This window comes from Zonotrichia leucophrys, chromosome 11, assembly GCF_028769735.1.
Source record: "Zonotrichia leucophrys gambelii isolate GWCS_2022_RI chromosome 11, RI_Zleu_2.0, whole genome shotgun sequence".
NCBI lineage: Eukaryota > Metazoa > Chordata > Aves > Passeriformes > Passerellidae > Zonotrichia > Zonotrichia leucophrys.
This window is the reverse complement of record NC_088181.1, coordinates 2,013,353-2,036,076: the sequence shown is the minus strand read 5'-3', so window position 1 is coordinate 2,036,076 and position 22,724 is coordinate 2,013,353. Positions and strand designations below refer to the sequence as shown.

At 52.4% G+C, this 22,724-nt stretch overlaps 1 protein-coding gene across 1 annotated transcript in view; it reads right to left on the bottom strand.

The window, feature by feature from the left end:
• Nucleotides 1-720: 720 nt before the first annotated feature.
• The window catches only part of SLC7A5 (solute carrier family 7 member 5), a 32,787-nt gene continuing 10,783 nt past the window's right edge, over nucleotides 721-22,724 (bottom strand). The window contains exons 2-10 of the mRNA XM_064723562.1: nucleotides 21,392-21,517; nucleotides 13,813-13,918; nucleotides 13,392-13,436; nucleotides 11,929-12,052; nucleotides 10,701-10,804; nucleotides 9,977-10,073; nucleotides 9,415-9,564; nucleotides 8,418-8,595; nucleotides 721-7,245 (exon numbers count right to left, since the gene is read on the bottom strand). Coding sequence (XP_064579632.1) covers nucleotides 7,190-7,245; nucleotides 8,418-8,595; nucleotides 9,415-9,564; nucleotides 9,977-10,073; nucleotides 10,701-10,804; nucleotides 11,929-12,052; nucleotides 13,392-13,436; nucleotides 13,813-13,918; nucleotides 21,392-21,517 — 986 coding nt within the window. The 3' untranslated portion in view covers nucleotides 721-7,189. The remainder of the gene's footprint in view (nucleotides 7,246-8,417; nucleotides 8,596-9,414; nucleotides 9,565-9,976; nucleotides 10,074-10,700; nucleotides 10,805-11,928; nucleotides 12,053-13,391; nucleotides 13,437-13,812; nucleotides 13,919-21,391; nucleotides 21,518-22,724) is intronic.

Sequence of the window (22,724 nt, the reverse complement as noted above, 5' to 3'; positions counted from 1 at the left end):
GTCCATCTCCTTTTCCAGGAGATGATCCCTGCAGAGCTCCCTCTGTTAGTAACCACTTCTGTCAGAGCTCCCTCCCTCCCAAACAAGAATTCCATTTTCCAAACCCCATGGGAAGCTCAGTGAGTCCCTCCTTGTCATACCATACCTGTGGAATTTGTGTGACATTTGCTCAGCCCATGTGGCACCACTCAAGTCCCACTTCACTGGGATTTCTCCACAGCTTTTCCTGCCCATTTCTTCCTCTGGGATGTGTTTGTGTCCCAAGGGAACAGCCCCAGCACCCCTCTCTCCTTTAGGAAGGAAAATCTTGGGAGTTCTGCCCTTTGCAACCCAAAATCAAATCCTCCACCAAGCCCTGGGAGCCTGAGCATCCCTGCCCTGCTCCTTTCCCACTGAAACTCCTCTTCTCCAGCCTGGAATGGACAGGAGAGAGAGAAAAACGTGGTCCCTTCCTCCTGCTGGACATTCCCTTTGCTGCACAGAACTGTGGGAATTGGGATATTCCTCCCCTGCTCCCTCCTCGTGCCCAAAGCTCTCCCACTTCCCCATTCCCTCCGTTTTAACCTCAGGAAAATGATCTAGAATTTAAAAAGGAGGATGGAGATGGAGGCATGGATGCTCTCATTGCTCCTAAATCCAGCTGCAAGAGGAATATTGGGAAACCCAGGTGCTGATGGATGGGGGGTAATCATGGAAAAAGAAAAACTTTTTGAGGCAAAGACCAGCAACCAGAATGTTGTAATTCAGCTTTCTTTGTTAAAAAAACAAAACAAAACAACCCAAAACATAGAACAACCCAAACATTGAACAGATTTGTTAAACCACAGACATAAAAGAATCAAGAAATACTACCCAAAAAAAAAAAAATTACATTGCAAGAGACATCTTGTTGTCCAAGGCCATTGGATTCAGGAGCTGCTGGCTGCCCAGCCCTCAGTCAGTGGAATTGCTGTGCTGCCAGGAACACAAACATTGGGAATACACAGCGCTTACTGGAGAAGAATTAAGACTAAAAGATATTTACCCCTTTCAAATAAATATAGTGTCATCTACAGATATATTTAAATTAGTAAAACAGGTTTTTTAAAGCAACCAAATATAACAAAATCGTAAATCAGGTTCAGGTTTTCTTGTGTGTGTTAAGAGCTTTTCTTTTTTTTCCTGTGTTTAAAAAAAACAACAACAAAAATACAAAGCAAAGTGTCTGAAAAGTCAGATTCTCCACAGGGAGTGAGGGTCAGCCTCCCTTTGTTCTGAGGGTGGGAGCGAGGTCTGGGGACCCCTCAGGATCCTCCTCCCCAAGGGTTCTGTGGGACACGGAGCTGCCCCATCCTCTGAACAAAGCAGGAGATTTTCCCTGCCTGATGCTGATCCCAGCACAGCCACACCCCAGGATGAGGGGGAGCCCCTGTGCTGGGCTCAACACCAGCCCTAGGTGTAGCTATAAACTCTCTTTTAGGCAGTTTAGAAATTAATTCAGTGTTTTTAAAAAAATACTTTTTTATTTTTACTCATTACCACTTCCACAGCTGGAGGAAGCAACACCCCTTCTCAGGCAAGGAATAATCCTCTGGCTATGGGATCCTTTGGGATCACCGACCCCAAGCCACATTTCCTACCACTGCATCATCAAATGGGAGCTCAGCAGCATCCCCACACATTCCCAACCCAGTTCCAGTTCCAACTGGGGAGAACTCGAGCCCAGGCAAAGCCAGCACCATCCTGGGTGTGACTCCTCAAGGATACACCCAGAGTGAGGAGCCCCTGGAGCTTCCCTCAGCACCGAGGTCTCCAGGATGTCCTGGCAGGGATGAGGAACAGATTCCCATTCCTGCAGAGATGAGGGAGCAGATTCCCATTCCTGCAGGGATGAGGGAGCAGAATCTGCATCCCATGAGCAGATTCCCATGCCCTGCAGGGATGGAGGAGCAGATTCCCAGCCCTGCAGGGATGAGGGAGCAGATTCCCATTCCTGCAGGATGAGCAGATTCCCAGTCCTGCAGAGATGGAGCAGATTCCCAGCCCTGCAGGGTTGGAGAAGCAGATTCCCAGCCCTTCAAGGATGAGGGAGCAGATTCCAATTCCCTGCAGAAAGAGCAGATTTCCATTCCTGCAGGGTTGAGAAGATTCCCATCCCTGCAGGATGAGCAGATTCCCAGTCCTGCAGAGATGAAGGAGCAGATTCCCATCCCTGCAGGGATGGAGGAGCAGATTCCCAGCCCTGCAGGATGAGCAGATTCCCATGCCCTGCAGGGATGGAGGAGCAGATTCCCATTCCTGCAGAGATGAAGGAGCAGATTCCCATCCCTGCAGGATGAGCAGATTCCCATCCCTGCAGGAAGAGCAGATTCCCATCCCTGCAGGATGAGCAGATTCCCATCCCTGCAGGAAGAGCAGATTCTCATTCCTGCAGGGATAGAAGAGCAGATTCCCATCCTTGCAAGGATGGAGGAGCAGATTCCCAGCTCTGCAGGAAGAGCAGATTCCCATCCCTGCAGGATGAGCAGATTCCCAGCCCTGCAGGATGAGCAGATTCCCATCCCTGCAGGATGAGCAGATTCCCATCCCTGCAGGATCTCCCTCCTTGGCACCAGTCATGGCTGCCTCTGGCGGAGGCACAGGCTGGGATTCAGTCCCTGGGGTCCCAGCCAGAGCTCAGCACCAGCCTGGAGCCACCCTGCCCTGGGGCTGCCCTTTCCCAAGCTCCAGGAGCTGCTTTGTTCCAGCCCTTTCCCAATTTGAGTCAGGAGGTTGCAGAGTGGAGGGAGGAAGAGCTGGCATCCCACGGGAGCAGCCCAAGTTGTGTAAGGACAATGTTTGGCAGTTTCCTCAAGGATTTGTTTTGTAATTTGATTTTCTATTAAAGCCCCAGAGCTGAAGGCACAGGTACCTTCCCAGACTGAGTGGAAACATTCCCTGGGATTCCCTGCAGCCAGACCAGGGCTCTGCCACTGGGAATATCCCTCAGGGCTGGGAAGCCACAGCTCCAGGGACCAGCCCCACCACGGAGCAGCCCCTGGAGGAGCCCAATTTATTCCCTTGCCCGAGCCACCCACTGGGAGAGGCCTTGGACAACAACAAAGCCACTTCCCAGGAGCTCCAACCCAGCTGAAGGGCCTTTAAAGTTCGTTCAACTGTGCCAGAGTCCCTTTGAACTCCGTGGCCACCAAGGGGGCTGTTCCAAACAAAAGCCTGTTTACCAGAACACGGTGTCTGAGATGGAAACCACTGCAAATTCTGCAGGAAGTTTTAAAAAATAAAATCATTAAAAGTCCATCATGATGACATAAATCCCCCAGGTTCTTGCAGGGCTGGTTCCCCTCCCAGCTGGAGGAAGGGTACATTTAGAAAGAGGAACCCAGTGGGTATGGAAGTGCCTGGCCAGCAGCTCCTGCTCTGTTTAGCAATCCCTGCAGGATGCAATCCTGTGAACACCCCAAACAACATCTGCCAGCCTGGGAGCCTGAACTCACAACAACTGCAGAGGAGCAGGAATGGGAAGCTGGAGTCAGCTCAGAGCACAGGATACAGCACAGCCATGGGATCCATGACCTGCAAGGTCTTTTCCAACCTGAATTCCACGGACAGAACAGCCCCAGCAGGACTTGCAGGGAGCTGTCAGTGGAACAGATTCCTGTGGAACCTCCTGGAGGTCCCTGTGGCTGCAGGGTCCTGGTGGGGAGGGTTCATCTCCCTCCCTGCCTGACCACGGGCTCCAAAGAGCACAAAACAACAGGGAAATCCCACCTCCAGTGCTGGCCAAGGATGGGAAACTGGGAACTCTGTCCCTCCCCTGCCCTCCCTGACACACCTCACTCCATGTTTGAGGAAAACAAGCAGCAAGGTCTTTCCCAGGGGTGAATTCTCCCTTCTCCATACCCAAACCCATCAGAACAGCACAAGCTGGGGGCAGATGTTGCTGATGCCAGGGAAGAGCTGCCACAGCAGACAGCAGAGGCAGTGGCAGCCATTTCCATGATTGCAGAAACTGCTTGTGGTCTTTTCTTTCTAAAATGAAATTCAGTTTTACCCCATTCCTCATTATCTCCCAAACCTCCAGGAAAAACCAACCCAAGCTCTTCCAGCTGTGCCACCAGGCTCTGGTGGAGGGCAGCTGTGGGGGATCAATGACTCCAGGGTGAAAGAAATCAGCTTTTTGGCAGATCAGCTTTGAGATGTGTGCTGTGGCTGACCAAGTTCAGCCTTTTTGTGGCTCTGTGCTGGTACCTGGTTTAGTTTCTTCCTAAACCTCTATTGCCAAGGAGATGCTGATGAGATGCCCACAGAGGTGGGATCAGAGCCTCAGGTTAGTACAAGAGAAAATCTTCAGCAGCAAGTGAGAAACCATGGAAATCCACGAAAAGCAAAGCAAGCCAGTTAAGGATTTAATTAAAATCCATCGATTGCTTAAAAAATACTTTTTAGTGTGACAGCTCCTCTTTCAAAGCAGTGTGAAAGGGTCACCAGGAGGACACTGTGATGGTCATCACCTGATGGACAATGTGTCCAAGCCAGCCTCTGGGAGGTCTGGCCCCAATGCTGAGCTCTCTGTGGAGAGAGCTGACTTTGGGTTGAGGTGGCTGAGATTCCAAAGCCTTTGCTTTGCATCCCAAGGAATTCTGCTGGTGGGTTTTGGCACTGAGAGCCCCCACGCTGAACCCAGGCCCTGCAAGAGCTGCCCTGAGACCTCACAGCCAAAAAACCCTGCAGCTGGAGTGGCAGGTGACAGACTGAGGTCCCCTCTCCTGGAGCAGGTCCAGCAGGAGCTGTGATTTCCCATCACTGCTCAAAACCATCTCAGCCTTCAGCTGGAAGAAGCCAAAACTCAAGTTCAGATTTTGTGATTCATGACCTTATTTATGCCAAAGCCTCTCCACTGGCATTGGATCTGAGATGCTCCAACTCATTGCACTGGCCAAAAACCTTGGGGTCTGCCCCCTGGATATTCCCAAAGCAGCTGCAAATCTTCATGGATTAACTCAGCTCCCAGTTGGGAATCTCCATACTGTCACTGGGAATGTCCACAGTGTCACTGAGCTGATTTGGAATCTCCACACTGTCACTGGGAATGTCCACAGTGTCACTGGGAATGTCCACAGTGTCACTGAGCTGATTTGGGAATCTCCACACTGTCACTGGGAATGTCCACAGTGTCACTGAGCTGGATTGGGAATCTCCACACTGTCACTGGGAATGTCCACAGTGTCACTGAGCTGATTTGGGAATCTCCACACTGTCACTGGGAATGTCCACAGTGTCATTGAGCTGGACTGGGAACGTCCACACTGTCAGTGGGAATGTCCACAGTGTCACTGGGAATGTCCACACTGTCACTGGGAATCTCCACACTGTCACTGAGCTGATTTGGAATCTCCAGCCCAGCTGCCATGGAATAAAGAGCTGATTGTCTCCCTGATTGACACAGGGCTGGCAAAGTGGGAGTGTGGAGCTGCACCTGGACACGGCCACAGAGCTGGGCAGGAGCTGCCCCTGCCCTAACACAGAGTGAGTGAGCACCAGGGTGTCCTCAAAGCCCCTTCACCCCACAGAACTCAGCCTCAAGGAGAACCCAGTGGGAAGTGACAGCTCCTGGAGCACCCCAGCTTCCCAATGGCCAAGATGAAAAGAAAATGAGGAATAGTTCACCAAGCCACCTGCACAAAGCACAAAGATCTGCAACAGACACAGCAAAGCAGCTCCAGTGGGGGAAGATCAGAATTCCAGGTGATGTCAGGGCACAGAGGCACAATGAGCAATGGGTCAGGAACTGCAGCTTTCCAAAGGGTGACACTTTGGAGCAAAGAAAGCAACGTGTCCCTCAGGGGACAGTGCTGGCTACTGGGGAACTACAGGAATTCTGGGGTGCTCAGGGATGGGGTGGCACCACCCACAACAGCAAACCAGGATTTCACATGCAGATCATGGATTGTGCTCAGGGATTGCTCCTGGAGCAGGAGGGTGGTGCTGGCATCTCATCAAGCCAGACCTGATGCACGAAGGAGGATCAGGCCAGGCTCTGCTCTTTACAGCAGAGCTCACTTTCATTACTCAGAGGTGGGCAGGCCCTGGCACAGGTGCCCAGAGCAGCTGGGGCTGCCCCTGGATCCCTGGCAGTGCTGGACAGGGCTTGGAGCAGCCTGGGACAGTGGAAGGTGTCCCTGCCATGGCAGGGGTGGCACTGGATGGGCTGTAAGGTCCCTTCCCACCCAGCCATTCCATGATCTCCAGCAGCCCCAGGAGGCTCCAGCCAGCCAGGACATCTGTCCTTCTCCACAGCCCAGAGCCAGCTGGTCCCATCTCCGTGGCACATTCCAGGGGAAACACAGCAGGACAAAGGGAACAGCCCCAGGCAGTGCACAGAGACCCCAGGGAATGTGCCAGGGCAATCCCCAGCCCTGATTTCTCTCTGCAGGTGGTTTAGGGGCAAACATGGCTCCCTGAGCAGGGCCACGAGGAGAGGGAGCACAGAGCTGCTCATGCCATGCTGGATGAAGGCCTGGCACAGAGAAGCATGGAATGAGCAAGCCAAGGACTTGGCCTTGTGCTGACTGCAGCTCCTGGGGCTCTCAGCAGGAGCTCCCCCTCAGTGCTCACTGCCAGGGCTGGGCACGGTGGGGAGCAGCACCCTGGAGGGCTGGCTCAGCAGCAGGGAGCTGCCAGGATCTGAGGGTGGGGATCCAAACCCAGAGGGTGGCAGGGCCCCGAGTGGGGAGCACAGAGACACTCGGAGCCCCCCACATCCAGTGTCCAGCAGCACGTGGGGGTGTGAGTTTGGGGGAGTGGGACAACATCAGCCAACCTCTGCTTCCCACCCCCACCTGGGCCAGGTAAGGCAGCTCAGGACCCCCCCAGGCACTCTGAACACTCCAACCAGGCTCCAGCAGATCCCAAAGCAAAGGAGCCCCCAGAGGCAAGCACAGCCCTCACACACACACAGAGGGCACAGGCAGCACCCCCTGGCAGAGCCCTTTGCAATTCCTCCTCCTGGCTCGTACCAAGGACTCTCCTGGCTGCTCTGCAGGGCTGGCAGGGGCTGCAGGGGCTGCAGGAGGTGAGCAGAGCCTCGGGGCAGTGCTGGCAGCAGGAGCAGCTCCGGTGCCTGGGACTGGGGAGTGAGGGGTCGGATCCTTGTGTCATCTCAGAATAACCTTGTGCGTTTCCTCGAGCTCAGAGTCCCTGCTTGTCCTGCCTAGGATTCCTGAGGAACCACCTCCATCAGCTTCTGGCACAGCACGGTGGTGGAGACTGCAGAGAAAGCAAAGGAGAGGTCAGGGATCACCCCCAGCACAAACCGGGGTCCATGAGGGAAGGGCTGAGCCTCTGCCTCCCCACCCTGAGTCCAAGTACAGCTGAAGGATTGAAATATTCCAAGAATTCCATTCCATTCCATCTACTCAATAAATCACTTTCAAAGTTCCTGTGTTTCTCAGTGGACATTTGCAAAATTATCACTGTCTGTTCCCAGAATATTTTCAATATTCTCTTTACAATCCTTTGGTGGAGGAAAACAATGAATATGGTAATTTACTACCCAGGCATTGCAAAAATGGCTTTTCCAGGAACTGAGCCCAATACCCAGAATAAAAAAGTGAGGGTGGGACAGAGGAACAGACAGAGACAGGGGGAAAAGAAGAATAACAAGTGCTGAGTGGTGCTGAAAGCTTTTTTCTTCCTCATGAAACACCCAGCTAAGGCTGGGCACTTCTCCTTGCCTGCTTTTCTAGGTCAGCCCCTTGCAGGAGAGCAGGGACGCAGCTGCTGAGCTCAGTTACTTGGGCAGCAGGGATTGACTTTCTGGGCTCAGTTGCTGAGGTTTTGTGTGCCAAGCACAGCCCCTCCATCCCTCCAAACACACCCTGGCCTTGTGGCAGCTGGTGGAAAACCCTGGAGCAGATACCTTAAAAACAAACCTGAGAGAAAACATCCAGGGGAGCTTCCCTTCCCTCTGCTCTGCATCACAGGGGGATGCCAAGGAAAGCTCTGCCTGGATCCCAAATGCCAGCACTGCCTAAGCCATGGGTTGGGACTAATTGTGGGTTTTCAGCTGTCAAACTGAGGCCAGCTGTGCTCAATCCTTCCTACACCGCTGGGAAAGGATTCTTTGCTGAGCAAAGGCTTGGCCCTGAGCTTTTCTAGGAGCAGGGAATTCTGCTCTGCTGCTAAAAACTTCTTTGGCAGGATTAAAACCCCCTAAAAAACATGGTCATGGTCCCAGACTTTGCCATTACTGCAAATCAGGATGCATTTGGGACGCTTGGCACACATGGCAATCATCAGAACAAACTTGTTCCCATGAAAGCAGAATGGAGCAGAGCCAGGATTCTGGAAGCTCCTCCAGAGGGAGCAGAGCCTGCACTGCAGCACAGCACTGGGAAACCTTCTGGGAGCCAAAGCTGCTCCTGCCTGGAGATACTCACAGATGCCTTGGAGAACCCACTTGGGCTTGTTTTGCCACCAGACCCCGAAGAAGTAAATGGGGATCCCACTGAGGATGATGGCAAAGCCGATCCCACACTCCTTGGGCGTCATCCAGAAGGAAACGGCGATGAGGAACAGGCAGGCCAGGATGAAGAAGATGGGCAGGCAGATGTTCACCTGAGCAGGGAGCAAGGGACAGCTTAGGAGATGTGCCAGGGGAGGCTTTCCAGGAGTTTATCCAGCCTGGGAGGGGCAGAATTATTGTCTCCCCATGGCCAAGAGCCTTTCTCAGCACCTTTTTGGACCTCAGTTCCATAATTCCATATCCAAATCATCACCAAACACCAAAGCCAGCAGAGACACAGCACAAGCTGGGGCTGTTTCCCAGGGGACCCCAAGCAGGGCACCCACCAGAGCAGCCCAGCTTTGAGAAGAAAACCCCAAAAGCCAAGGGAAGAGGCAGCACAGATTCCCTTGGGGAAGGCACCAGTCCAGGCCCGTGGGTTTGTTTCCCTGTAGGTGCTGCTGCCTGGCACAGACCCCTGAGGGAGAAGCAGCTTTTGGGGAGAGGCACCAGGGGCTGACAGGATCTTGGCCACCCCCCAGATGGGACACGGGGCTGCCAAGCTGGCCAAGGACACAGGGACAGAGCTGGGCACGGGGCCGGCTGCTTTAGCAGAAAACTATTTTAGGGGAATTCCACGGGGGTACAGAGTGTTACACTGAGAGTCAGCCTGGGATCTGTCCTGGCACTCATGGAGAGTGATCCCACCACAACACCCTGTCCCTGTCACCCAGAGCGCCCTCACTGTGCTGTCCCCAAGGCAGCTCTCTGTGCTCCTGCAGGGATTCAGCAGCAGGGACACTCCTTTAGCCACAACACAACATTTCCTGCAGTCCCAGCCCCTTTTCCATGCAGGAGCAGCAGCTGAGCCTCCCCTGGTGCTGGGAAGGAGCAGGGGAGGGGTGCCCTGGCAGTGCCCACCCCGTGCTCACCTTGATGGGCCTCTCCAGCTCTGGCTTCTTGTAGCGCAGCCACATCATCCCGATGATGGCCAGGGCCACACACAGCCAGTTGAAGAAGCTGAAGAAGTTGATGACTGAGAAGATGTTGTTGGAGAAGGCATAGAGCAGGGTCATGACACACTGAATTCAGGGAAAAGGCCATTAGGAAAGGGAGCAAGCAAAACCACCTATGCTACAACACTAAATGGGGGTATTTAGGGGAAATACCTGCCAGGAAAGGGATCCCATTGACTATTTTTTACTTATTTAAGTTATTTTCAATTGGTGCCTGGAACCATTTCATAGGATCATGGAATGGTTTGGGTTGGAAGGACCTCAAAGCTTGAAGGACCTCTAGTTCCAACCTCCTGCCATGGAACCTATCCCAGGTTCCTCCAGGCCTTGTCCAGCCTGGCCTTGGATACTTCCAGGGCTGGAAGAATTCAAGGCAGAAGTGGACAATGAGGAGATGATGGGAAGGGTCCATCTGCTGTGGGCACATGCAGGGATGGCTGTGGCTCCATCCCAGCCCTGCTCCTCCCCCAGGGCTCACCGTGAACACGAGGGACGGGACGGGGGTGAGCAGCCGGGGGTGGATCATGGACAGGATGGAGGGCAGGTGCCCCTCTCGGGATCCCACGAAGAACAGCCTGGAGGGGACACAGAGAGAGAGAGGGGACACAGCTCAGTCACAGCCCTGCAGGGCTCTGTGCTCAGCACAGAACTAATGGGGCCAGCCTGAGCTCAGCCCTGCTGGCCCTGAGGCAGGAGTGGGACACCAGGACTGGACAGCAGTCCCTGCTCACCAGGGACACAGCCAAGGAATGCAGGAAGGATGGATTGCTGCCCTGCTCTCCAGGGACAGCAATTAAGTGACTCCTCAGGCAACCCAGGGATGTGTCAGAGCCGGAACCATCTCAGGCCGGCCCCTGCCCAGCCTTTCACCCCTTCCCGAGGGATTCTCAGCCCTGAAGTTTCCCAACTTTCTGCTTCTCATAAAATGCACTTTCTCAGCAGCCCCGAGCCCTGAGCCTGTGTCTGGTTCTGTTTATTGACCTCACCAGGACTTTGCCTGAGGAACAGAAGATTGACACTACTGAAAGGTTGCCTTTAATCTGGTTTGAAGTCTGACTTTGTCTTCCTGCATTCCCCACGTGGCCTCCAGACCCTCCAGACTTTGTGTCTGCCCACAGCCACTCTCTGGAGGAGAACTCCAAAGGGTGAGGAACTGAGCACAGCTTGCAAACAAAACCCACAGGATTGAGCAAGGAACCTACCGGGAAGAAGTGAAAAGAGATCCATTGACAGACCCAAAGCACGAGAGCCCAACAAAGACAGGGATGATCCAGGACATGACACCCAGGTGGTAGTTCCCAAAATCCTAAATGGGAGACAACAAGAGACATTTCACACAATGCCCAAAAAAACTCAGAGCTGCCTACAAAGAGTATTTGGAGAAATCTCAACAAATGCCACAGCTCAGTGCTGAAGCTGTGGCGGAGTTTCCCATATTCCCATGTGCTGCTCCCCTTTCCTGAAAAAGCAGATTGTGGAATTGCTGAAACACATCAGCAGCCAGCCCTTCCCTCGGGGCCAGGACACGACATTTACCCACAGCCATCGGAAAGTTCAAGTTTAAACGGAAACTGTGAGGAAACTCAGACAGCAGCTGCTGCCAAGTGCTGAGGCAGGAGCTGGGAGCCAGCCCTGGGGGCACACAGGGACCTGGCCCTGCAGCTTTTTGTCGCAGCCTGAGCCTGTGCTGCTCCACTGCGGGTTTGCACCAACAATACAGGATTGCTTTCCAGCCTCTGCTGTCCCAGGCCAGGCTGGATGAAGCTTGGAGAACCTGGGATGGTGGAAGGTGGGTGGGATGAGATCCCATGGCAGGGGGTGGGATGGGATGAGCTTTCAGGTCCCTTCCCACCCAAACCATTCCATTCCTGCAGCACAGGCTGTGGCTGGAGCAGGGTCTCTGTCCCAACCCAAAGGATGGAGCGGTGTCACCTGAGGGCTCAGCTCATCCTGGGCTGGGAGACTCCTCCTGAAGCCCTGAACAATCCTGGTCAGGCTCAGTCTGCAAGGTCTGCTCCCTTCTGAAGCCATCAGGGTTCCTGACCCCACTGGCATTTTAACTAATAGAAGTATTATTTTTCTCTCTTAATTAAAACAAGGAAGACACGGAGAGAGAACAATCCAGTTCAGTGTTGACTGAGTGACCTTTCCCCATAAATATCAAGCTCTGGTAACTGATGGGCAGTCACAAGGCCAGCAGCAACCTTCCCTAGCTCAGAAGGAAGAGCAGCACTGAGTGCCACCCTCACTGCTGCCCAGGATAATCCCCTCAGGATCACGCTTTTCTTCCCTGCTCTTTATCTCCTGCTCCACATCAGCGTTTCTGCAAGCAGCCCTGAGCAGCCTGGAGGGAAGCAGGAGATGTGAGCAGTGATTCCAAGGCTGATTTCACCTGCCCAGATGAGTCAGGCTGGAGCAGAGGGATCTTACCACGGCCACAGCCTCGGACGTCAGCATCTGCTCGGTGCTCAGCGTGGTGAAGTAAGCCAAGTTGGTCAGCACATACACCAGCGTGACCACAGGCAGGGAGATGATGATAGCCAGGGGCAGGTTCCTAGGAAAAAAACATCCACTGTCCTGGAGCAGCTCTGAGGAGTGACTGCCACCCTCCTGAGCTCGCTCTGAGCCGCTCTGCTCTCTGGCTTTTCTGCTGTGCAGTGTCCCAGGCACACACTGCTCCCAGGGACAGGGGATATCCACAGGGGAACAGGCTGCCCAAGGAGTGGGGGACTCCCCATCCCTCAAAAACACACTGAAGCCATGGTTAGTGCTGAACATGGTGCTGGTTCACAGCCACAAAGGTCTTTTCCAGCCTCAAGGACTGGGTGGCCCCCGAACTGCAGGTGGAGAGGGAAGGATGATGGCAGAAGGAATTTTTTGCCTGGCTGGCTGGGCAAGCAGGAATCCAAGATCACTTTTAATTAAAAATACCCAGTGACACCAGCATGGGGATTCTCTCTGGGCAAAGGAGCTCCCTTGTGCTGGGGGGATTCCTGGGGGAGATGGGAATCTCAGGGATGCACTGGGCAGTTTTAGGCTCTACCTAAACTCAGCTGTTTGGACTGAGGGAACTCAGAAAAGGAGTTCAGGCACAGCCTAAGTGGGTCTGTGAACAGCCTGTGCTGGTACAAATATGCCTTTCCCAACAGCTTAATTTCATTTGTGAAGGGAAAGTGCAAAAGGAAGCCCTGCTTGGTGCCACTCTAATTGCTCCAGCAGAGTCAAATACCAGGACTGCATCCAGCAGACATGAAAATAATTGCAAAATGCAGCCCCCCTTTTGCTGTTTCTCTGGGAGGGGGTGGATCCAGCCCTGTGCTTCCCAGCAGGACCAAAGCACCCCCAGGGGCAGCCAGGAGGGGCTCTTGCACAAGTGCCCCCAAGCTCCCAGGCACCTTCCCAGGAGCAGAAGGGATTTCTCAGCACTGTCCTGCTCTGCTGAGGGCCCCAAATGACCCCGAGAGGCACGGGCAGAGCAGGAAGCAGCTCTTGCTCAACAGGATGGGAAGAGCACGGGACAAACACATGGAGAGCAGCACAAACACATGGACAGCAGCACAAATGCTCAGTGGGAGTTGAAGCAAGGCAGCAATAAAGGCCTGAGTGCTCTTTGCTGGCCCATAACTCACAGAGGTGTCAGGCCAAGGAAGCAGAGATTTCTCCCAGTGCTGATAACGTGGCACGGGAGAGCAGGGAAAACAACAGCCCTGCTCCTGCTGGGATTATTGTTCCCTTGCCCTGATTCCAGGGAGGTGCAAGGTCATTAACTCATCTTGTTTTCTCTTTTTCCAGATGAAGACCTTGGCTTCCTCCTCTGTTAAACACACGAGGAAGGGACTTCCCCAAAACAGCAGCTTTTCCACCAGGGAAGTCATGCCAGGACTCACACCTACCTGTAGGGATTTATCATCTCTTCTGTCACAAAATTCAAGTAATTCCTGTAATTTCAAAAGCACAGGGATTAATTCTGGTTAAATAACCCCCTCCCAGTTTAACTCATCTGCACAGGGATTCCAGGAGGGGCACAGGCACTGATCCTGTGGGAAAATGAGGATGGCTGATGTCCAAGGCCAGGCTGGACAGGGCTTGGAGCAGCCTGGGGTGGTGGGAGGTGTCCCAGCCCATGGGATGATCCTGAAGGTCCCTCCCAACCCAAATCATTCCCTGATGAGGATGGCTACAAGTGGCCTCTTTTCACAGCAAATCGAGAGCAGGTGCTCAGAGGACTGACAAGGGAGCCCTGCAGGAGCTTCAGTTTGGAATAACTGGAGCTGGAATTGAGCTCAGTGTGGGAAGGAGAGGGCTGTGCCTTACCATCCTCCATAGGCAAAGAGGCCGCTGTACAGAGCCAGCACGATGTTCCCAACGCCCACCTTGGTGCCCTCGAAGGATTTCTGAGGGGTCAGGTTTTCCACATCACCTGCAGGACACAAACCCTGCTCAGTGCCACGGGCTCTGAACCCTAAAGGCCTCCAGAGAAACCTGGAGGCAAGAGCTGCTCTTAGGATGGAATTATTGCAATTATCACCCTGCAGCTTTTTGGGTTATGCTGAGCACGTTTTCCCTACAGTTTTCCAGGGTTCATTCATCCCCACATGATGACCCCAAAAACTCATCTCAAGCAAGGACTGACTCCTCCAAACTTTCTCACACTGCGACGTGCTGTCACCAAGGTGATGTCCCAGGGCCATCCTGGGGACCTTCCTGCTGGAAGATGCTTTGCAAACAGAGATTGTCACATTGTCCTCTCAACTCCAGGCTGCTGGCCTTCGATAAAGCCCCAGGATTTCCTGCACTTCCACCAGCCACCCAAACCCCCAGAAACCCAGGATTTCCTCCAGTCCCACCAGCCACCTGATAAAGCAGAGGCCTGTGGCAATCCCTTTGATTGAGGGAAGTCAGGTTCTGGGGGTTTGGATATCAGAAGTCACCTTCTTTAGGGCCTGATGATCAAAAGTTCCTGTTGTGGATCTGCTCTTGAAAGAAAACGCCAGAAATAGAAGATTTGATTGTGCCTCTGGTCCCAGCTCTCCCCGAGCAGCCCCAGGTTTATTTATTTTGCTTTCAAATGCTCTGCAGTTGTTTTGTTCCGTGTCTTTGATGGAGGGGCTGGCTGTGGGACAGGGATGGCAGAGCCACGCTCCCAGGCTGAGCGCAGGGAGCTGTGGTGGGATCCAGAGGGGCACCTCTGCACCCAGGGGGAGCCCATGTGATTCCTCTTAGGGCACAGAGCTCTCCTAATCACCCCAGCAACTGCATCACAAGGCAGTCAGCAGGGCCTGCAGCTTAACCCTTCATCCCTCGGCACTGGGCACCCAGGAGGTGCTGCAGGAAAAGCTCAGGGATGCTCCACAAAGCCCAGGTGAGCAAGGCTCCTCCTGCCCACATCCCAATCCCTGTTCTCTGCTGGAGTCACCTCTTTCCCAGCAGCTCCTTGCACCAGAAAGGTTCTTCCCTGAATCTCCCTTGGGATGTGCTGGATGTATTTGATCCTCCTCAGCAAAATGCACCAATCCTTTTTAAAAACAAATCTGAGTGCAAGAGGAGAGCCAGGAAAAGCAGAGACTGATAAAAGGCTGAGTTTAACCTCAATTCCTGCCTTGCAGGTTCTGCACAGAATCCCAATTTAGCCCAGGTGAATCAAAGGGCTGAGCAGGAGGGGTGGAATGTGATCCCCTGCATCTCTCGGGCTCAGCTTTCCCCACCTCATTTTCTGCCCTTCCTGAATAATTACCAGTCTGATTCTTTCCAGGCCTTTTGTTATGGGAATAAGAGACACACTTTGTTCACAGTGCCTGCAATTAGCTACTGCAACAGCACATGGATGGACTGGGAGAGCAGGAGGCTCTCCAGCATTTCAAACACCCCTCAGGATATCTCTTCTCAAAGGTTTCAGGCTCTTCTAGTTCCCACCCTGATCATGGACCATCATCTTCACCACCCAGGAGGATGCTCCCATCTTGGAGCAACACGAGCACCACTCCATTTCTTGTCCACAGCTCTTCCAAAATCCTCCTTGTCTGTCACAGGCAAAACCCTTTCAGGTCAAATATTTCTTCTCCTGAGGCAGCCAACACCTCACTGCCCTTCCCACCTCACCTTTGGAGAGCTGGAGCTCCCCAAAACCTCCCAGTGAGTTGTTAAATTTCTTATTTCTGTGCCCCAGGGTCAAATGGATTTAGCAACATGTCAGGACACAATTAAATTAAACCATAGGAGTGCCTGTATCTCACCAGCCACAGCATAAAAGAATTCTTCCTTGTATCTAATCTAAACCTGCCAGTTTAAAACCTCATTCCCTTAACATGCCCTGCTAAAAAATCCTGGAATTATTTAGGTTTGATCCTAATTTGGACCTTTGATGCAGCCCCACCCTGTGAAGCCGGGGTGTGCTGTAGGAGCAGGGTTTGCTGCACCATCTCCCAGGCACTCCATCCTTCAAGCCTCGACAATTCCAGCCCCAGGCTTTTGAATCTGCCTGAAATTAATGTTACAAATGTGCAGGTGATGCTGCCAAGCACGGCCTTGGGGCATCCCCAGCTCATCCCGGCCTCCAGGCACTGCCCTACCCCTGCCCGGCACCCCGGAGAGCCCGAGCCTGGTTTGAACCGGCTGTTCCACCGCACTCTGCTCTACAATTAACCAAATTAAGGTAACGAGCTGTGACACAAAGCCCATTTGCGGCTCTTCCAGCTGCCAAGACTGCGGTAATTGTGCCGGGTCAGCCGGGGCCCTGCCGCGGGAGGGCTGAGGGAGGGCCCGTGAGGCGCTGCGTGTCTGTGCCCGGCCCTTCCTTCAAAAATGTTCATTTGCTCCCTGGTCATGTCTAGTCTGGTTTTAATAGCACAGCAATCTTCTCCTGCACAAAGCATTGCAGGATAATTAAATATTTTCAACTTGCCCAAACAGCGAGGAGAGGGAACTGGGCCATGGGGAGAGGGAGCCCTCAGCACGGGGAGAAGGAGCCCTCAGCACGGGGTGTTGTACCCAGAGCCCCAAAGGAGGAGGAAAAACAGGGACAAGTCAGGGAACTGAGTCAGGAAAAGAAGCGTTTGACACCTGATTAATGTGATTAATCTGCAGCAGGAGGCTGCTGTGATTTACAGGGGCAGGGTGTGGCAGCTGTCCCCGCTGACAGGGGAGGATGAGGAAGGAGCCTCCCTGAGAAGCTCCATGCTGGAAAAGCATGGCAGGTGGTGGCATTGGGGTGCCAGGGGACAGCAGCAGCAGGGAATGCTGTCCCTGCCATCCTCCTGTGCCCTCAGGATGTTCCGTATCCATTTGGAGGATCCTGGTGGGAGCCAGGCTGGGCTGGGTGAGGACATCCCCCTGCTCGGGGCTCCAGACTCCCCTCACAGCACCAGCCTTGTGCCAGGAGCCCTGGCTGACCATGGAATCTGGACTGCTTTGGGTTAAAGGGACTTCAAAATTCCTTCCATCCCATGGCAAGGACATTTTCCACTGTCCCAGGCTGCTCCCAGCCCTGTCCAGCCTGGCCTTGGGCACTGCCAGGGATCCAGGGGCAGCCACAGCTTCCCTGGACACCCCAGCCAGCTCTGCCATCCCCACCCCAATACTGCTTGTAAAAAGCTCTTTAAAAGTAATATTGGGGTTGAAAATCCTGAACTCTGCTGGGAGGGCTCTGAAAGTATCAGAAGGAAGATTTAGATCTTCAGTGAGCAGAGCTTGGCTCTTAAAATGCCATTTTTAGTACTCCAGGTGCAAGGAAATGTCTGGCACTGTGGGGTTGAGACATCTGGGTGCTGCTTTCACTTATCAAATCTCTTTTGCTACAAAACACCCGTTTGGCCTCTGTATTTCTCCCTGGGGGTTATTTTGGCGGCTCCCAGTCCACATTTTTTTTCTCTGCCTTTTTTTTTGGATGAAGAATCCCATGATTTAGAGAGAGAAGGAAGGAAAATTGAGTCTCTGTTCCTTTCCTCCCAGGCTTGGAGCACCCTCAGGGAAGGTGTCCCTGTCCATGGCAGGGGTGAGACTGGAGGAGCTTTGAGGTCCCTTCCCACCAAAATTATTTCATCATTCTGCAAAAAACAAAAACAAAAAAACCAAAACAAAACCAAAACAAAAACCCCAAACAAACAAAATAACAAGGTTAAAAAACCAAACCAAACAAAAAACAATAAAAAAAAAAGCCCAAATTAAACCCAAATCTCGTGCCCAGCCTAAGCTCTGCTCTGGAGTTAAACCTGCCTGCTCTGTCCTTAACTGACCCCGAGCTGCTCTGGCAGATGCAGCTCTGCATCCCTGACAGCCCAAGGGAGGGAGGCAGGGAGAAAAATGCTGCTGCCACCAAACAGCTCCTGGAGGCACCACAGACCAGGAATTTCACAGTCAGGATAAAGAAAAGGGACAATAAATAAAGGGATAATAAATCCAATAAAAGCAATTCAATAAAATCAGTGTTAAATTCTGTTTCTCCAAGTCCCAAAGGCCCAATTCCAGGTTTTTAAGCAGAGCTGCTGGTGAGAGATCACAGCAAGGGCTGGAGCTGCATCTCTGCTTCAGCTGCCTGAGGGCACAGAAATATTCCAGAAACCCTGAGGCATCATACACAGGAATAAATAGATGTCAAACATGTGTGTGATATGTTTATTTCTGGATTTTTGACTTCAAAACTCTGATCCTCTCTATGTTTTAAGTTATTTCTATAAGTAATTTATTTAAGTAAGTTATTTATTTAAATTTAATTTATTTATTTCTATTGTTTGCAGGCTAAAATCTGGGGGCCATACACAAGATTTTACAAACCAATACCCAAACCCAGGACTTTTCAAACCATGCATTTCCAGCCCCAAAAAGGCTTTTAAAAGTTTCACTCTTGGATTAATAAAATAATTTCATCCCAAGCAGCTCAGTTCCACTGAGTCAACCTCCAAGCACTTGAAAGGCTGAGTAGGAAACCAACTTCAGCCTCCTCCTTTGGAAAGGGCAGGGAAGGAGTGATGGGAAACAGCTGCTGACAGGGAAATGTTCTTTTTGTGGGCAAAATTGCCACAGAGTCCTTTGTCCTTGAGAGATCCCTGCTCTTCTGCAAACCAGGAAAAGAGCCAAGGAGAGGATAAAAAGAGAAAAAACCAAAGGCTGAGGGTGGGAGGTTAATGCAGAGAGATCTTCTGTGAAATCACAGAAATTTCCACATTTGAGCAAAAAATGTGGTGCTGCTCCTCTGGTCTGTTTATGGATACTGGGAACACAAACCAGCAGTGGGATGAGAACCAGTAAAACCAGTTCACTGTCCAGAATATCCCAGGAATACACAACCCCATCCCCCTGAAAACTGGGTGCAGATCTCACCCCAAAAGTGCTGCCAGCTTGGATGGGGTCACCCAGCTGCTGGTGGGAAGAGTCTTTGTCCAAAAAAACCAACACTGGAATGGGCACAGGGTGTGGAAATGTGGGACAAAGCTGGAGGACAGGGCAGTGCTCTCCCATTGTCACTGAAAATGGGAATTTTTGTCCTTTTCTTGAATTAAAAAATGAAGAAAAAAGACATTTTCTTGCTGTGTCCCTGCTAAAAGCACAGAGTGAGCTGGAATGATTGAAAGGAAAATGGAGCAAGGTGGGAGCTGAGGAAGGGACAGGAAAGGAGCTTGCACATTCTCAGGGACTTAGCAGAGAGCTTGGAACTTCCCAAAGGAGATTAATGAAATCCATGCTGGAGCCCAGGCAGAATCCCAGCTGTGGGATTCTGGAAAAGCAGGAATGGGCATTGGGACAAGGTGGGAGCCAGGATCTGCTGTGGATCCTGAGGATCCCACTCTGCTCCTGTCTGGTTTGAGGGTTGGCTGCTCAGACAGGGAGAAGTTTGCTCACAGGTGTCACTGTCCAGGAATGGCTTTGGATCTCCCTGCCAGGTGGATCAGCAGGAAAATAAATCACATGGAACTCTCTGCCCTGCAAGGTCTGCACAGCCACAACCACCCAAAACTTCAAAGGAAGGAAAACAACTCCTGGGACACAGGAGGGGAAGGGGGGATTTATTGTAACAGGGCAGAAATCCCTTCTAGGTTACAGAGAAATCAAGGGAAACCTCATGGATTTCCACCTGAGGAAGCAGGGCAGAAAGTGGCTCAGCCTCCCCAAAAAGGCCAAAAGAACAGCACATTCTGAAGATGCAAATTAAGATTCTATCTGCAAACAAAGCCCAGTTGTAAAGATCTTCATGGTAAAATGTTAACCAGCTCAAAGAGATTTATCCTGATTTATCCCTTTCCTCCTGGGAGAGAATCAGGTCCAGCAGAGCAGGCTGGGGAGCTGGGCAGAGAGAGGAGGTGTGTTTTCTGATAAGCCTCAAACAATGTCCCTGTTGAGTGTCTGCACTGAGCTGGAAGAAAATAAAACCTCTGACAAAGCAAGAAATTCTGCAAAGACAGCACTGGCTCCCAGAGCTGAGACAGGAATTACAGAGCCACGAGCACACAGACTCACCCCTGTGCAGGGACACAATTCCCTGGAGATTTTATCCCCTCTCAGCTAACAAGGACAGGACTGTTCCTCCAAACACATTTATTCCCACAAAACTTGCACAAAAAAAAAGCCACACTTTGGTTTAACTGTCAGTTAATCAGGTTTGGAACAAACTCAGATGGGTTTGGAACAAACCATCTCCCTGCTCTGAGAGGATTTTATGGGTGCATGAAGCAAACCAGCAGAAGCACCAGAAAATCTGCTTTATCTTCCCATTTCTGTCTCCTTTTCCAGGTGCCAGTGCCAGCTGAGAGCTCTGATCTCTGCTCCTTTGGGCTCTGTGTCCCTGGGTGACCCAGAGCTGGCCTGAGCCACTGCACACCTGGAACAGGATGAAGGGAAATGTGCAGGGGGAGTTTGTGCAAGGATTAAGATGACTGGAAGAGGTTTGCACATGCAGATAATTCTCTGTGAGCAAAACGTTACAAAGAGATTTCCCAGTGCAGCAGCACCAATATTTTCACTCCCAAAGGGAGAAATCTCTCTCTGTGTAAGTGGGAAAGAGTTTAAGTGGTTTCAGGAGCATGAAATCAAGCCTGGCAGTGATATAAAATATAAAATCCCACAAATAAAACACAAAACCTCAGACTGTGGCAAAGCTGGGAACATCCCCTAAGGACCTGAGAGAACGGGGAGGTTTGTAAAGCTCTGGAACACCTGGGGTTGGACTCCTGGGCTCTGCCCCTCATCCTGCTTTGCCCAAAAGGAGCAGCACTCACTCAGCCCCTCATCCTGCTTTGCCCAGAAGGAGAGAAGGAGCAGCCCCTCACCCTGCTTTGCCCAGAAGGAGCAGCACTCACTCAGCCCCTCACCCTGCTTTGCCCAGAAGGAGCAGCACTCACTGTGCCCCTCACCCTGCTTTGCCCAAAAGGAGCAGCACTCACTGTGCCCCTCACCCTGCTTTGCCCAGAAAGAGAGAAGGAGCAGCCCTCACTCTGCTTTGCCCAGAAGGAGCAGCACTCACTCTGCCCCTCACCCTGCTTTGCCCAAAAGGAGCAGCACTCACTGTGCCCCTCACCCTGCTTTGCCCAGAAGGAGAAAAGGAGCAGCACTCACTCAGCCCCTCATCTTGCTCTGCCCAGAAGGACAGAAGGAGCAGCCCCTCACCCTGCTTTGCCCAAAAGGAACAGCACTCACTCAGCCCCTCACCCTGCTTTGCCCAGAAGCAGAGAAGGAGCAGCACTCACTCAGCCCCTCACCCTGCTTTGCCCAAAAGGAGCAGCACTCACTGTGCCCCTCACCCTGCTTTGCCCAAAAGGAGCAGCACTCACTGTGCCCCTCACCCTGCTTTACCCAAAAGGAGCAGCACTCACTGTGCCCCTCATCCTGCTTTGCCCAAAAGGAGCAGCACTCACTGTGCCCCTCACCCTGCTTTGCCCAGAAGCAGAGCAGGAGCAGCACTCACCCTTTGCCAGCTGCACGAAGCCCAGGATGATGATGAGAGCCAGCGCCAGCAGCTTGGCCGCAGCGAAGGCGTCCTGCACACGGGTGGCAGCCTTGACACTGTAGCAGTTCACAGCTGTCAGCAGCACTGAGGGGACACAAGGGACAAGGTCAGCACCCAGGGAGACACACCAAAAATCACAAGGAATCTTAGGTGGGATACATGGAAGGAATTCCTCCCTGTGAAGATGGGGAGGCCCTGGGTGCCCAGAGAAGCTGTGGTGGCCCCTGGATCCCTGGCAGTGCCCAAGGCCAGCTTGGATGGGACCTGGAGCAGCCTGGGATGGTGTCCCTGCCATGGCAGGGGGTGGATGAGATGTTCTCCAAGGTCCTTCCAACCCAAACCATTCAATGATTCCCTTTAGCTAAAACAACCAACCAGAGCCTCTTCCCAAAAGAGAAACTCACTGAGAGCTCTGCAGCCTCACACTTCTCAGTGGCACCTTTATGTTGGCAGTAAGTGCTCTGAATAATGCCTGTGGTCCTTGGGACATGTGTCACTTTAGTTTTTTAAGATTTTCTAAGCCTTCTGATGTTGACATTCCTAGAGTGAATTTTCTCACACACTTTCTGTAAATAACTCATTGTTTTACATTCCTTTATGGAGGAAGAAAGAGTTGATAGACTGTTAGTTTGACCAGTGACATTGCAGAGGTGTCAATGTCACCTTCCAATCCACTGTCACGTTTGTAAAGCTATAAATATTGGAGTCAGAGAATAAAACTTCCCTTTTTTCCCTTCACCTTGAGTAGTAGTGTGCTTGTGTTTTCTCGTGTCCCTCAGCAACAGACATGGAATGGGATTGCTCCATTGGAAAACACTCCTGAGGGCTCAGTATCTGTTTGCTGAGAAGCTCCTGCTGCCCACAAGTTGCCCCATGGTTAATGCAACTACTGGGGTTTACTTCCCATCTTTCTTTGCCACATTCCCCGCCAGCTCCTCTGCATCCCATCCTGCCAGTGGGACGTTCCTGCCAGGCAGGGCACAGCCTGGACCAGGCCTTGATCAAAGCCTCTGCTCCTGGCTGAGCAAATAACGGCAAAGCCCTGCTGCCCTCACAAATCACTGACTATTTTGGTGCCCTGCTCCCTCCCCAGAGCCCGCTGCTGGTTACGGACACAGCAAATGTCACACTGAGGGTGGCAGTGCCCACGTGCTGGCTGCCCTCCCTCCAGCCCAGTGACCCCTCACTGTCCCCTGGCCAGCCCCAGCCTGAGCAGCTCAGGGAGGAGCAGATCCCAAACCTCCTCCTGGAGCTGGAGGCTTTTCCCTGCAGGATCCTTTCCCAGCTCCCT